Source organism: Podarcis muralis, chromosome 1, assembly GCF_964188315.1.
Source record: "Podarcis muralis chromosome 1, rPodMur119.hap1.1, whole genome shotgun sequence".
Classification (NCBI taxonomy): Eukaryota; Metazoa; Chordata; class Lepidosauria; order Squamata; family Lacertidae; genus Podarcis; species Podarcis muralis.
In genome coordinates, this window is record NC_135655.1 from 31,558,505 (window position 1) to 31,573,780 (window position 15,276).

A 15,276-nucleotide genomic window follows, 5' to 3' on the forward strand; every position below is an offset into this window, starting at 1 on the left:
AAGCGGCAGCAGAGCGCCTCCAGCCGCCGCCACCAAAGCCCCGAGCCTGCTGCAAGGGAGCCGGGCGCGGAGCCATTCGCTCGGCCCTGGCTGCCCTGTAACCTAGCCGGGCATTGGCTTACAACAGGGAACCCGGGTTCCTCCAGGATCCGTAGGACACCAGCTCCCATCATCCTTGCCAATTGGCTCTGCTCTTGGGGGCTGATGGGAGTTGGAGTCCAACCACACCCTGGAGGGGGGGCCCCTTCCCCCGTCTTCGAGGAAAGCCTCCGCTTCCAGCAACAGGCGTTGCTTTCAAGCGCACCTGTTTGGGAGGAAGCTCCACTGAAACTTTCCCAGGTGGATGTTGAATTATAGGATTTGTATAGTTGGAAGGGACCACAAGGATCATCTAATCCAACCCCCTGTAATCCAGGAATCTCTTTGCCCAACATGGGGCTCGAACCCACGACTTTGAGATTAAGTGCCTCATACTCTAGAACAGGCATCCCCAAACTCGCCCCCCCCCCTATGTTTTGGGACTACAACTCACATCATTCCTAGCTAACAGGACCAGTGGTAATGATGGGAATTGTAGTCCGAAAACATCTGGAGGACCAAATTTGATGCCTGCTCTAGAATAACACTGCTTTTCCTGCTTTCGCCTGGTTGCTTCAGGGCTACAGGAGTTGCTGGAAAGCGCAGGAACCAAATGGATTGTGGGTGGAGAGCCTTGCAGCAGTCGCACAACGCGCGGAAATTCATTTTGGCAGTGATTCATTATATCCACTCAATAACGTGTACGTGGCGAAAAGTGTGAGAAAGAAGAGATGGGGGAAGTGGGGGGGGAAGGTGTCTGCCGCCTCTACCCTGTTGGCACCCACACCTACTCCTGCTTCTAAATGGGCAGAAGGCCAAGAAGCTGAAAAGTTGTTCTCAGCGGTTTGCGAAACATAATGTTGCACAACACATAGCTGCTGACCCAAGTTACACGTTATGGAGGAGTGACGGAACAGAAATAAACCCTCAGTTGCTCTGAGCCAATGCAGACTGCACCATTCTGGTGCCCTCCAATGTTTTGGCCTACACAGCTGTGCTTGCTAGGACTGATGGGAGTTGATATTGAAAACATCTGGAGGGCATCAGGTTGGTGAAGGCTGAGGCTGAGCTAGTGTGTAAAGCAATTTCAATCCCAATGGAAATATAGTTGGTTTAGGTCAGCATGATGAAAGCCCCTGTGCTGCCATATTTATATATTTAAGAATATATTTTGCCTGCCCTACACCAAAAGATCTCAGGGTGGGTCACAGAATTTAAAACAACAGTAATACATGCCCATTTAGGGGAAAAAACAGGTAAAAATACACATTTAAAATCACAACGTAAAACCTAGTAGCGGACTAATGGCAACACCGTGCATAACTAGGTTGCTTGAATCCAAACAAAGTCTGAACCTGCTCCCCTATCTGGTTCACCTGCTGTATTGTCTTCATTCCACATTATGGCCTGGAAGAGGGAGTAATGGGGGATGTTTGTAATGTATTCCCCCCAAGGTTTTAATTGAATGCATGAGTTGTTTGTTTGTTTGTTTGTTTGTTGTTCTGTTTCTGTAAAGATGCTTTGAGTTGCTTGCAGCAAGAAACAAGTGTTTAATAAATCGAAATAATATTAATAATAATAATAATAATAATAATAATAATAATAATAATAATGGACATACAGGCCACAATTGTGCCATGTTATGCCACTTCATTGGGAATAGCAATACTCCCCATGACTAGCTTTTGCTGAACCTTCCAAGCCCATCAGAGCCACCAAGGCCAGAGCAAACATCTATCAAAGATGTAAGGGTAAGTGGGGGCTAGAGAGAATTTTCTAGTTATAAAGACAGAAATGGATGGCTTTAGAGCTGGCGACCTGTCACTCAACTAAAGGAAACCCATAGGAAAAGGCTATATGGCTACTAATTTGCCATCATCTTTACCCATAGCAGTGCACAGCTGCTTATGAGTGATGTGATTTCAGTTCCGGTCCATCCTGAACTACTACTACTGGGTTTGGGCCACATAGTGCTCAGGCTAGAGCTGCCACCTCCACTGCAATGCATTGGTTAACCTCCCTTCCGTTGACTCAGTCTTAAACCATTAAGACTTTATGTAGCTCAACTGAAGTTAAGGAAACTATGCCATATGTCATTTGAAGACTGTTGCTTCTGGAAACCCTTTAGCCCAGTTTTCAAGGTTAGAAACACTCCCTTGTTTGGACAGAGCAACAGCTTTCTGTCTTGTCTTTATCACAAAACTGATATCCAGCTCCCTTGAAATGTCTCTCCTGTCCAATGTCAGATCACCAAAAAAAGAGAGAATCTAGTAGCAGCAAAATTTAAACTTTACCTCAGTTTTCTTGTGCAGCGCATCCCTTTCACCTACATAGAGGGAGCTCAAGGCATGTTCTGAAGATGGAAAAGGATAAACAGAAAAGAGTTGAGGGTGCAGTTGCTGAGAATGGTATGGGTGAGTCCACTGAGTTATGACACAATTCAGGGGCAGATTATCATGGTGACAACTGGCTTTAGAGAGAGTAAGGGCTCGTCCACACTTCTGCTTCCCTTGCCTCTTTCCCCCCACTGTTTACTGCTGAATTGGAACAAATGTCAATCAGTTTTTCTGCAGATTGAGCTTTGTTCTGATTCAGTGGTAAATGGTGGGCTCTCCCAGGGAAAGTGGAGGGACAAACAAAAAAACTGCTCGGACCTGTGTCTAGGAAGCATGGGATAAGTGGAAAACCTTTTTCTCAGGCTTTCTAATCATGGGGCAAGCAGAAGTGTGGACAAACCTTTACTCAGCACAGTAGGGACCAACTACTGATTATTGCTGGAAATATGAGAGAGAGAGAGAGAGAGAGAGAGAGAGAGAGAGAGAGAGAGACTGTAGGCAAGGACGGGAAACCTGCAGCCCTCCAGATTTTGTGCTGCAACTCCCATCATACTTGGCTATTGCCTATGCCAGGCATGTCCAAAGTTTCGGGGGGCCTAATTTGGCCTATCGGTTGGCTTAATCTGGCCCCTATGGCAGTTTATTTCCTGGAGTAAAATCCTAAAAAAACCTCAACAACTCCAATCAACAACTTCAATCCTAAAAAGAGCTCAACAACTTGGGGGTAAAATAATAAATAAAAAGCTCAACAACTTCAATCCTTCAACAACTTTGTTTGGCCCTCTGGTTGGCCCTTCACTTCATCAAATCTGGCCCTCTTTGAAAAAAGTTTGGACACCACTGGTGCTGTCTGAAACTGATGGGAGTTCAAGCCTTGAAACATCTGGAGGGCTACAGGTTCCCTATTCCTGCTATAGAGCAATAGGCTGTACAAAGTTACTTTTTTAAACCTCACTTGCATTTACACAAATTATCACTAAGGCAGAAATCTTATGCATATTTACTGTGGATATGCCCAGTTGAAAAAAAGGGAGAGGATTATTTACAAGTGCATGCACAAGATCGCTCTGAAACTAATGCGAGTTGAAATGGGAGATAGGCATGCCTACTTTTTTTTGTATACGTGTACAGTAAACCTCTGGAACAGTGATTGCATTGTGCCTTTGTAAGAATACAGTTTAGGACACATGGTACTTTGGTTCATTGGCAAGTGAGACATGCAAAATAGGGAAGGTCTTACGTGGCTACAGGGATGCTTGATAAGCTAGGCCATGCAACCAGTTCATAGGCATATATTTTCAAAATTAAACCCCCTTTAATTAGGTGGGATATACCTCATTTCCTGCATCTATATTCCACCTTTTCCTCCAAGGAGCTCTACATTGTCCACTCCGTCCTCATTTAATCCGCACAACAACTTTGTGAGGTAGGTCACAGCAGAGAGGCAGTGACTTAATAGATTTGAACCCGGATCTACCAGATCCTAATCCCACACTCTTAACCACAACACCTCACGGGCTCTCACCCCGAAGCAACAGTGTGTGTAGGTCGTGGCCATATGTTCACTTGAGCTTACACCCGAGTAAACATGCCGTACCCTAAGGAATGGGAGCCTTGTGGCCCCCCAGACGTGGCTGGACTCCCGCCAGCCCCAGTCAGCATGGCCAAGGCTCTGAAATTTTGGGAGTTTAAGCCCAGCATCACCCGCAGCGCCACAGGCTCCTTCCTACGCGCGTCTCAAACTCGATACACAACCCCATCAGGAGTGGGCGTGGCCATACGGACGCGCGCCTTGACGTCACAGCGATACCCAAAAGAGCTTAAAGGCAAACGTGGGCACTTCCGCCCGGCTTCCCCCGCCTTCACTCGGAGGCACGTGATCTTCCCCTCTCCTCCGCTCTTCGGTTCCGCGTACGTTCCCGTCGCTGTCTGGGCGGGACATATGGCCACGCCTCCGCCAATAGCAGCGCAGCTAGGCGGATCAAGATGGCGGCGCTGGCGGCGCTCGCTAGCTTCAGGGCGCTGCGGCTTTGCGGGCGAAGCAGGTGGGCCTTTTCCCTTTCCGTGCTTTGCGACGGTCGGTTAAGCGAAGAGGAACGGTGGTCCCGGCGGCGAACGCGGGCGAGGTGTCACCCCTTGTTGGTTTTCAATGCACGACACAGTTGGCGTTTCCCTTTCGCAGTCACATTCACACGCGCGCCCCCCTCTCGTATTCCTAGGCGCCCTTATTCTCCTAGCCCAAACAAGGGGTCGGGAGATTTGCCCCCCAACCCCCCGGCCTGTAGGTCCCGACAGCTTGGCTTTTAAGTCCAGGGATCCCAGAGAATCGCCATGGCGACACATCGAACAGACACAACCGTCTATCTTATTAGGGCAATATACGTGGTGTTGCAAACTTTTCCAACCGCAAAAGGCTTTTACAGCGTAATATTCTCTTACTGTGGGAACAAACAAGTAAATGGGCAAAGCGTTGCGACTGCTTGTGGTGGGTCATATCACCGTTCTGGTACTGCAGGTGGAGAAAACGAAGGCAAGAGTTTAATTCCAAGACGACCAACAATAAGTCTCTGATAGCACCGCTGGTTAGAGTGCGGTGCTGATAACGCCAAGGCTGCAAGGTTCTCTTGCATATGAGACAGCTGCATATTCCTGCATTGTAGGGGGTTGGACTAGATGACCCTTACCTTAGGGCCCCTCCGACTCTATGATTCTAGCATCATGTAGTTGGAGGGTGCAATGTTAATTCAGTGACTGAGCATTTCACTGCTTTGCAGGGGTAGGTTTTGATTCTTCTATCTCAAGGCATTTACGGTAGATGTTTAACTGGCAAAAGGAGATACAGTGGTGTTGAGGGCAAGTCTCCTATACAGTATGTGCAGGGTTACATCAGTGATACTGATGACTCTGTGACTTAGAAGGTGGCTCTCTATGCCCAGGCAGCTAGGAAGATTAGGAAGAAAGAACTGGATGGGCTAGTGGTCAACTGCAAAGGGGACTCTGAGATCTAATTTGCACATTTTATTTGAGAATTTTTTTTTATTACATGTAGTAAGAAATTTTGGTGGATTTGATCACGGTTTTACCACATATGTAGCAACTGCTGGTTTTTGTTGTTTTCTTCTTCTTTGGATGCTGTCATGGCCTTTGGCTAGTGCAATAAAAATATTAAATTTAAATTACAGTAGCTCATAAAAAAACACACTTGTGTCTTAAGTTGTAAACTCTGTCTGTACATTCATATGCATGCAACTGTGCTGTTAGGCACTTGTCAGCAAACCTGCAAAGAAGACATGCCTAATGATGTTCTATTTTCATTTGTTATTTAATATCTAAAAGTCTTGAAATGTCAGGAATTACGTACTTTCGTTTCACTACTTTCTGTGGGGGCACATAGTGCATTTAGAACTGTAGCCTAAATCTGTTTCCATGTTTCTTTTTTTAAAAAAATAAAGTTGAAGTCAGTGGTACTCTTGTTAGTATAAATGCTTGTTCTTTAATGCTCTGGGGGCTGAAGCAATCGTGCAGAAAATCTATATATTGAGCTCAGGAGTTCTGAGCTGTAGTAATGTTATATCACTGAGAGAAAGATTCATGGAACAAAACAGTAAATGGTCCAGGGAAGAACAAAGGGATTGTTAAGAAAAACTGAAAGAAAATGAAATGAAGCGCTCTTTTTGTACTGTACAGTATAATTACCCTGTGCATCTCAACAGTTAGAAGATTGTATTGAGGCCAGCATCTTAGCAGGGTTCAGGCAAGGTTCAGGCATATGGATAATGACAGCAGTACACTGGGAAAAATAACTACAGATGATGGTTTGGTTTCTAATATATCTATGGCCATCCAGTACCAGGGAGCAGATGAAAATAAGCAGTGCTAATTTCAGTCAAAGGTTTTACCATTTCTGCTCTATATTGTGTGTGTGTGTGGGCATCTGCTTCTTTGTTTCTAAAACAATTAAAATTGTTATAAGGCTGTTATAGATAACAGCTCCTCCCTCCTGATCAAGGAATAGCCAGCTTTGTTGCAGTAAATCTCCTATAGCTATAAGGAGGAAAGACAGTTATTATGACTTCAGCACCAAAGTAAACTCATGAATAGCGAGCTAGAAAAAGGTTTCATTGTAAAATGAAGAAAGGAAGGGAAGTGTTCACATGACAGATGATGACTAACCGAGAGCTGGAAACACGCGACTTAGAACAATTGGTGTATGTTCAGCCCTTTGTGAACTTAGTCCCAACCTAACAGTAAAAGCTTAAACACCATATAATAGGAATCAGTTGTTTAGGATTCAGACAGGGATTCAGGTCTATTCCACAGGGTGCAGTATTTTCTCCCTCCCTCCCTCCAGTATTCAGGGACTCATCACTTATTCTCTCTTGCCTAGAGTGAAAAGGTCCAGAACAAAAATCATTCTGTAAAAGATCCTCACTTTTGTGCGCTGGATTCTGTTTTCTGTCTTAAGAGGATACTTCTTACTACGGGTCTCTTCTCCCTTGCTTAATAAGTAGATCATTAAGAGACACACAGTATCAGACATTCTTTCTCACTCAGACAAGAATTTCTAAGTAAAGTAAAGAGAGAGAGGTACACTCTCGCTCACTCACTGATCCTTGTTGCCTCAGTCGTCTGAGGAAAAGCATATTGCCCTTATCCACCATATATATGCTGTAAATGCTTTCTCCACAATTTTGCTATTGAAACTCATAGTTAGGAAGTATAGAGTCAAAGTTCCCTGCCTTTGTGTGTTCAGCTTTGATGGGGGGGGGGGTTATATTTCTGACCCTTGGCTTAAAAGTCCCTCAATCTGTCTGTAGTTGTTTCCCTCATTTATTGCTTTTACACTACCTCCATTCCTTGGATCTTATTTGTTCCTTAACTTTCCCACACAGCCATTCTCTTCCTCACTGGCATCTGATAAGAGCCCCATCCTGCACCACACAGAATGGTGCCTCCATGCCAACGATAAGAGTGCAGTGGGTCGCATCCTCTGCCTCTGGAGAGACCTTGACTGATTCCAGCGAGGGGCAGATTTACCTCAGCGAGAACTGTGTGAAGGTATGGCTTCTTGGAAATCACCAGCTGTATGTACCATCTGTAGTGTCTTGATTCCTCCTGAGCTGCAGTATGATGTGGTGTTTGGTGCGAAAATGTCATAAAAGAATGTATATGTGTGGCTGAGTGTGTGGTTGCTTTAATCCAAAAAGTATACATTATATTATTAACCATCTCCATGGCCTGTCCATGTCAGAGAGGCATAATTTGATGTGGCTGCACGTGAGAGTTGGTAATATGCAGTAGTAAATGGCCCAATGGTTGCCATTATTTTGATTTGAATTGATTTTAGAATGAAGTGGTTTTAGAATGCTATGTTACTTTTATTGTTGCTAGCCACTCTGAGCCCGGCTTCGGCTGGGGAGGGCGGGATATAAATACAATATTATTATTATAATTATTATTAAGGTAAAGGTACCCCTGCCCGTACGGGCCAGTCTTGACAGACTCTAGGTTGTGCGCCCATCTCACTCAAGAGGCCGGGGGCCAGCGCTGTCCGGGTCACGTGGCCAGTGTGACATCGCTGCTCTGGCAAGCCAGAGCCACACACGGAAGCGCCGTTTACCTTCCCGCTATAAAGCGGTCCCTATTTATCTACTTGCACCCGAGGGTGCTTTCGAACTGCTAGGTTGGCAGGCGCTGGGACCAAGCAGTGGGAGCGCACCCCGCCGCGGGGATTCGAACCGCCGACCTTTCGATCGGCAAGCCCTAGGCACTGAGGCTTTTACCCACAGCGCCACCCGCATCCCCATAATTATTATTATTAGCATACAAACTGTGATAGAACTAGTAGTGGGGTATTCAATCCAGGCTTGGCAAAAAGAGAAAAGGCCAGGCATGTTTTGGGTAGTGTCAAAGACTGGATGTGAATCAGCCCTTACCGTTTGCAGCAATGGCAGCACTTTCACCGAAGGCACTCCAAGTGTTCTCTTCCAGTACATGTGAAAGAACGTGCTGCCAGGTTGATTGGTGCCACATGCCTCTCGTGTGTGTTTTGCTTTAGGTTGCTCTGTATCTGGCACTTACCATCTCTTTGAGGGGTCTTGCTAGTTTGATGTTGGATTTCAAGTGGTTGCTAAATATTTTTGTATGAATCTGACCCACCACTTAGCTTTCTTTTTCTGTTTCAACAGAGATTGTTGGAGATTGCAGAAGCATCTGAGTTTCTGAGGCTGCAGGTAGAAGGAGGTGGCTGCTCTGGTTTCCAGTACAAATTTTCTTTGGATACAGTTGTGAATTCTGATGACAGGTAAGGGCGTAGGTTCCTGTGTGGTGGAGGAGAAAGAACTTTAGGGGAGGAGTGAGAGGGAGAGAGCGAGCAAATGATCGAATGAGGAATGAATATCCTATTATATAGTGCAGATAATCCCGTTGTATTGTTTTCCACTGCTATACTTGTGCATATCATTTCCAAGCCTCAAGGCAGCACAATGCATTCATTGTTACAATTACCTCTCAATGTGTGCATTTTGCTTTTCTTTTTCACTTAAAGATTCAGGGTAACTAATACAGTGGTGCCTCGCAAGACGAAATTAATCCGTTCTGCGAGTCTCTTCGTCTAGCGGTTTTTTCGTCTTGCGAAGCAACCCGCTTAGTGGATTAGCGCTATTAGCGGTTTAGCGTCTTAGCGGCTATTAAAGGCTTAGCGGCTAAAAGGCTATTAGCGGCTTAGCGGCTTAGAAAAAAAGGGGGGGGGGGAGCGAAATAAAATCGAAGCAAGCCCATAGGCAAATTTGTCTGCGAAGCAACTCAAAAACAGAAAACCCTTTCGTCTAGCGGGTTTTTCGTCTTGCGAGGCATTCGTCTTGCGGGGCACCACTGTACTACCATGCAAAATACATATAATCATCATCTAATCAACAAGGTAAAGTAAAACAACAAAGTGTCTTACGGCACCTTAAAGACTAATAAATGTATCATGGCATAAGCATTCATAGACCAGAGTTCATTTCATCGGATACACAAAATGCCACAATAAATGTGTTTGTATCTAAGGCTCTGTTGCTTTTGTTGCAACAGACTAATTCAGCTACTCATCTGGAAAAGATAAAGCTAAGAGAGGTGCTTAAGCCAAATCAAAAGCTACTTGAAGAAGCAGGATTTTCATCCTCCTCCGGAAAAGCTGGCCCAACAAAGGCAGGCCTTTCTTGAAAGGGAGTTCAAGAGGTGTGGAGATCACAGCCAAGAAAACCCTGCTTATAGATGTCTCTGTTTTTACCAGGGAGAAAGATGGAGTGTTGGCGAAGGGGGCTTGTGATGGAGTGGGCATTCTCTAAGGTCTTGCTGATTGTAACACCTATGTTTGGGTGTGACCTGGAAGCAGGGGCAAATAAGATCTTGGATATGTATCTGTTGCATTTCAAAATCACTGCAACTATCTCTATCTCTTCCTCCAGGATTTTTGAACAAGGTGGTGCCCGAGTGGTTGTGGACTTTGACAGTCTGAGCTTTGTGAAAGGGGCCATGGTGGACTTCAACCAGGAGCTAATTCGCAGCTCATTTCAGGTGGTCAACAATCCACAGGCAGAACAAGGCTGCTCTTGTGGATCATCCTTCTCCGTTAAGCTTTGAACAACCATCTCCATGCGGACCCTAGTGGATGCTGAGTGGCATATCTCCTTTTCATTATGTTCAGCTTCCAACTGGTGTCAGTTGTATGGTACCATGCAAACAGTCTGGACTGAGTCTCGGATAAGAACTGATATCTCCAGGATTAGGTGTGAAGTGGGCGGGGCACCTGTGTTTTCCTTAATCCCAAATGTATCTTCTCAGTAGGATTCCTGATGACTCACTGCATAGCACTTGATCACCTTGGGAGATATGTGTACATACGTCTGTAATTTAACATATTTTGGTTTTTTGAAGTGATTTCCCACTGCATGTAATTTTCATGTATGTTAATAGGCATATTTTTTTCTGTATTTTCATTTGTACCCTGATGAATGCATGGCTGAGTTATTGGGGTCCACAGCTGCTCCCCAACCTCCACACATTCAAAAGCACCTGTTGCATGGTGCCTATATGCATTTGAATGCACTTGAGATCCTGTACAGATGATCTGGAACCCTGGGGAAAGGAGCGTTGCTATGTACAAAGTTTTTAAGGATTGTCTTGCAAGGGAATTTTGTTGTGAGGATGTTGCGAGTACCAAATGGGGAGAAGGTTATGTTGCATATGTTCCATAACTTAAGGTTTCCTTTCTCCTTTTGCCTTCTCTGAATGGTAAACAAGAGGCATTAAAAAAACCCCCACTTGTTTCATCTTTTGGCCAAGATGCTCGGTATTGTTGTTGTTTTAAAGGAAGTGTTGCGTAATTACAGTGCTAAATAATTAATGCCTTGACTCTGTTTCTCCTTTAAAATCAGCTGGGAATTGAAAGCTTCATTTTTGGAGTAGAACTGGGCTGAGCAGCACTGCATGCCTCTAGATAATTTTTTTGTTCTTTGACCACAAAGGAAATCCTGTATCTAATTACTGGACTTTTGGAAGGCTCTTTGGAGGTATTTATCTGTGAAGGACGTGCAACCGAGTATTGGTCATAACATTTGATAAAGTGCCTATATTTGTGCATCGTTCTTTGCAGTGACCTCTGTTGTTGCTGAGCTGGGACTGATTCCCCCCACCCCACCCCAGGAACCTCATCTGCCTTTTGGATTAAAAAGTTCTCCCTATTGCTGGATTTAATTTCTTACAAGTAACAAAATGTAAGCTGCATGTTTCCAAATGGGAGCATAAACCATATAGAAGAATTATCAGTTCATTTGATGCGTTCAGAAAAACTAAGGTAATTAATTGTGTGGCTTGCCTGTTCCTAAAAAAACAGGTAACTCACATTTGCTTATTTTCTTTTATATCTGTCATCTTCAGTTTTAAGGAAGCAGACATGCTTGTACGAAGAGCGCAACTCCTTTTCCAACGGGTCTGACACATCTACCCCAAGAAGGAATCAAATTTTAAAGTGAAGGGCATGCCCTCTTTGAGGAATAGTGGGGCTTTGGGGGGCCGTTTCTGGAGGAGGAAGCCTTGAGAGTAGAGAAACTTGATCTGCTAACCTGGAGGATTTGGGGGAGCGGGGGCAGGGTGTGTTAATTTTCCCACAGTATGGGGAAATTAGAACATAAGTCCCAGATCCATTTACCTGTTATCTCTAGTCCTTTCTACATAAATGTCAATTAAGCCACCTCTTTTTTTCCTTGCTCCTCGGCTACAACTGATACGGTGCAGATTTGGATTCCCTATCTACTAGAATTTATAGCATTATTTCACTAGGGGGCATCCTTATACTTTGAGATGCAAATGGCTGAAGAAATTGCTTGTAGAAAATGATGGCTTGCTTGGTTGTGCTGTGGTTGGATCTGAGGCTGAGAAGTAGTGCATAAGTGCTGCTTTGTTTCGAAAATCTCATATTCAGGAGTATGCTAGGCAGTTGGTTCAGTCTGTGCAAAATTCTAAAGCCTTGACTGCTGCCTGCTGCTTAAAAGGGTCATTTCTTGTAGCCCAAAATGTCCAGCATAGGGAGGTGGTGGTGTCAAGGTCCTGAAGTAGAGCAATGCAAAGGAGTGGCAAAGAGGGAGGGGCACGGGGTTGTTAGAGCCTTTAACAAAAGAACACAAATGCAGTTGAGAAGGAGTCTGATCACAAATTATTTCAGATTCCCTAGGCTATCTGAGCGCCATGCAGATTTGCTTCTGCTCCAAAGCATTCGTGCCCTTAAAAACTTGAGAGCTTCCTGAATCCCCACTTACAAAGTGAGAAGGAAAGCAGAGAGATGGTGTAATATTTTAATTGTGTTGAGAACATGCAATTTCCACTAAATGTTTTGCTGAGAGCGGTTGTGTTTTCAAAATTGCATACAAATCAGGTGTCTGGCATATCTGACCATACATGACATTTTCACTATATTGTGTATATTGGTGCAAACCAATTCACCTGAACATACCATCATGTGTCGATTGCATGTATGCCTGTTTTACCATAGTTATACATTTTGGGCAAGTAAAACAATCCTGTTTGTGACCTTCACCCCTTATAGCAAAAGGATGACCTTGGATATGGATTTTCACACTCTAGAATTTCTTTCAAGTTGGCTTTGGTATTCAAGACTTATACTATTTGACTTAAAATACACAGTTTCCTGTTTGAGTGTAGCGATCTTTTTTAGCTTCAAAGTATCTCCCAGCCCTCCAGTACCAACTTGGTCCAAGGAAATCATTGCTACGGCATCTGTGTTCAGCACCAATGTAGGAATGAGAAGAGTAAGTTCTGTTCTATGATCCAAATTGAAGTGCTCTCAATGTGGAACCCTCCCAGTGGTGTTGGACTCCGACTCCCATGAACCCCAGCTGATGGTCAAGGATGAAGGGAATTGTAGTCCAGTATCTGAATGGCATCATGTTGGCTACCCCTGATCTAAATGGTTTGTTTCGTCCTTACAATGCCAGCATTCTTAACTCTCACAATGTGTAAATGATGAATCTTAGAGAAATAAATACAAAACTTAATTTATTGGCCTCGTGTTCCACTTGTCATTTTCTTCAGATGTAGAAAATGCTCAGTCACAGTCAGAAGAAGGGAAAATCTTATCATATGTGGGGGCCTTTGACATTTGATGCATCAACTTTTGCTTGGGATTCTTTCAGCTGAAAGAATATGCCTGGGATGGGGCGGTTTAAATGCATTAGTGCAAGAGCTCACACTAGAATTCTGTTAGGGGCAATGTTTGAGATTATTTTTTGGTATGCCACCCTTCACGGTAAAAATAATAATAATTCAGACAGCTAACAACATTAAAATAACGTTGCATATTGACTCAGATATATATATGGAGTTTTGTTTTGTAGGGCGGTGTTGTATCAGAGCTAAATATAGGTCACAACCTATATACTTTAAACGTAAAGTTTCAAGCACAAACTGCAATATTCAAATATGTTTGGTACAAAATTCATTTCCCATATAATATGTGGAATAGACTGTTATCTATCATGAACACATTCTGTGTGTTCAGGCCTTCCTACTGAACCTTTACTCCTGGATGTAAATGGAGCTTCCTTAAGTTTACACACACACACACACACACACACACACACACACACACATTTATGTTTGAATACCAAAGTCGGGCAAGACGATCTAGTGCCAAGAAGTGGTCTGCAAATACAGGTTGTCTCTGAGTGTGTTCTGCAGCAGGTCGCCTGCTTGTGGTCTCTGCTTCTTGGGGGGCACAGTTCCCTCATTCCCTGCCCAACACCTCCTTCAAACTGCTCTGAAGTCTCCCATTCTGAACCCAAACCAGAAGTGATAATCAGCAGTCTTGACAGGAGTATCTGGGCACAATCACCGTATCAAACCCTCCTCCTTTGACTCAGTCCCATCCCACACAGATACTTGCAACGATTGGATGTACAACTGAAGCAGAAAACGAAACTTAGGGTAGCTCTTTATCATGAAGAACAGGAGTAAGAAAAGAGTGTTATCATTAGCATGCATGCATTCCTTATTTGAAGGGCTTTAAAATTAGGCCTTTTTATACAGTCCTCCCCTTGCTTTTGGGTAGTTTCTTTTTAATGACAAGAGTTCCTGCTTTCAGCCTTTGTAGCCTATCAGCTTTTTGACTCATGTCCCCGTTTGGCTAATCAGGTCTCATTTACCTTTGACATCTTTTAGAGGAATAGAATGGGCCATTACAGTTGCCTTGGAAACAGTGAGATTAAATGCACATTGCCATGGCAACCTGCCATGATCTTCAGCTTCTATCTGTGGGACTCGTTTCTTCAACGTGGGGTGGGGGGTGGTAGCGATAAGGGATCTTCCATTGCAGAGACGCAGTGTTTTGGCCATGGTACAAACACAGAAGGATTGTAGTAGTCAGGAGTCCATGAGGAATACAGATGGGAATTGGTAAGTTGCAGTCTTGATAGGACTATCTGAGTGCACTCACCTTATAAAACTCGCCTTAGTCCCAGTGGTCAACATGGCAAGCTTTTGAGTTATCCTGAACTCTTATTCAGGCAAGATGAAAGCAAAAGATGGTGTGGGGAGAGAAGGGCAGGGGAGGGAGTCTGGATGTTGCAGGTATGAGGTCAACTTTTAAACTCTACAAAGATGGAGATTGCAGACTGAATAAGTCTCTGCTAGGTGCTACATCGATAATCAGGTTATGTGTCTAGGATCCTAGGATAAAGAAGCAATGGTTGCTCCTCATTTTTAAAAAACGAAGGCCAGTGTTACGAAGGTCTCTTCCACACCTTAAGTGAAAACACAGCTTCCTGATCAGGTAGAGAACATGAATAAAGAGAAACATGGCAGTCTTTGTATAGGAAAGCCAGATATTGATTTTAGGTGATGTACTAGGTAAAAGAATCAATTCAAGCCAAATTGTGTAGCTGGAAGGGATGTAACCTCACAATGTTACAGCCATCTTCAGGTGGTAGAAAATTATCTCCCTGTAGATCCAGCTCTGAACAGAATGTTTGAACCAACGTCATTAGCAATGACTTGGACCTCTTCCACCACCACTTCCTCCTCAGTGGGTGACTTGAATTAAAAGTCTGGGCATCAGCAATCTCTGAGCGTGCTCCAAAGAGCTTGCAGGATGAAAATATTTTGCTGCAGTGATAGAAAAGAGATGAGATGAATGAACTAAATTCCAGGGCTGTCTATTAAGAATCCATTTCTCAATATGGCGATGCATAAAGACAATAGAGGCAACCAACCTGATAATTCAAGATCAATGTTATGGTAAGACAGAGCTTTCCAAACTTTTTGTGTTGGTGACACACTTTTTAGACACGCATCATTTTGCGACACA

The 15,276-nt window shown here is 44.0% G+C and overlaps 1 protein-coding gene across 2 annotated transcripts; it reads left to right on the forward strand.

The window, feature by feature from the left end:
* Nucleotides 1-4,308: 4,308 nt before the first annotated feature.
* Nucleotides 4,309-12,974, forward strand: ISCA2 (iron-sulfur cluster assembly 2). 2 transcript variants are annotated; one of them, XM_077925605.1, is made up of 4 exons: nucleotides 4,309-4,459; nucleotides 7,307-7,472; nucleotides 8,603-8,718; nucleotides 9,866-12,974. In XM_077925605.1, the coding sequence occupies exons 1-4, from the start codon at nucleotides 4,401-4,403 to the stop codon at nucleotides 10,038-10,040; spliced, it is 516 nt and encodes a 171-aa protein (XP_077781731.1). In that variant the 5' UTR covers nucleotides 4,309-4,400; the 3' UTR covers nucleotides 10,041-12,974. The 2 variants fall into 2 exon arrangements, with proteins under 2 accessions (XP_077781731.1, XP_077781730.1); XM_077925604.1 differs by having other exon boundaries at nucleotides 4,386-4,540.
* Nucleotides 12,975-15,276: the final 2,302 nt, after the last annotated feature.

Excerpts from the sequence above, each read along its gene's own strand:
- ISCA2 (XM_077925604.1), top strand. The coding sequence starts at position 4,401 with ATGGCGGCGCTGGCGGCGCTCGCTAGCTTCAGGGCGCTGCGGCTTTGC. Across the intron at positions 4,541-7,306 it reads CGGCGGCGAACGCGGGCGAG|CCATTCTCTTCCTCACTGGC; the intron begins GTGTCACCCCTT and ends TTTCCCACACAG. Across the intron at positions 8,719-9,865 it reads GTTGTGAATTCTGATGACAG|GATTTTTGAACAAGGTGGTG; the intron begins GTAAGGGCGTAG and ends CTCTTCCTCCAG.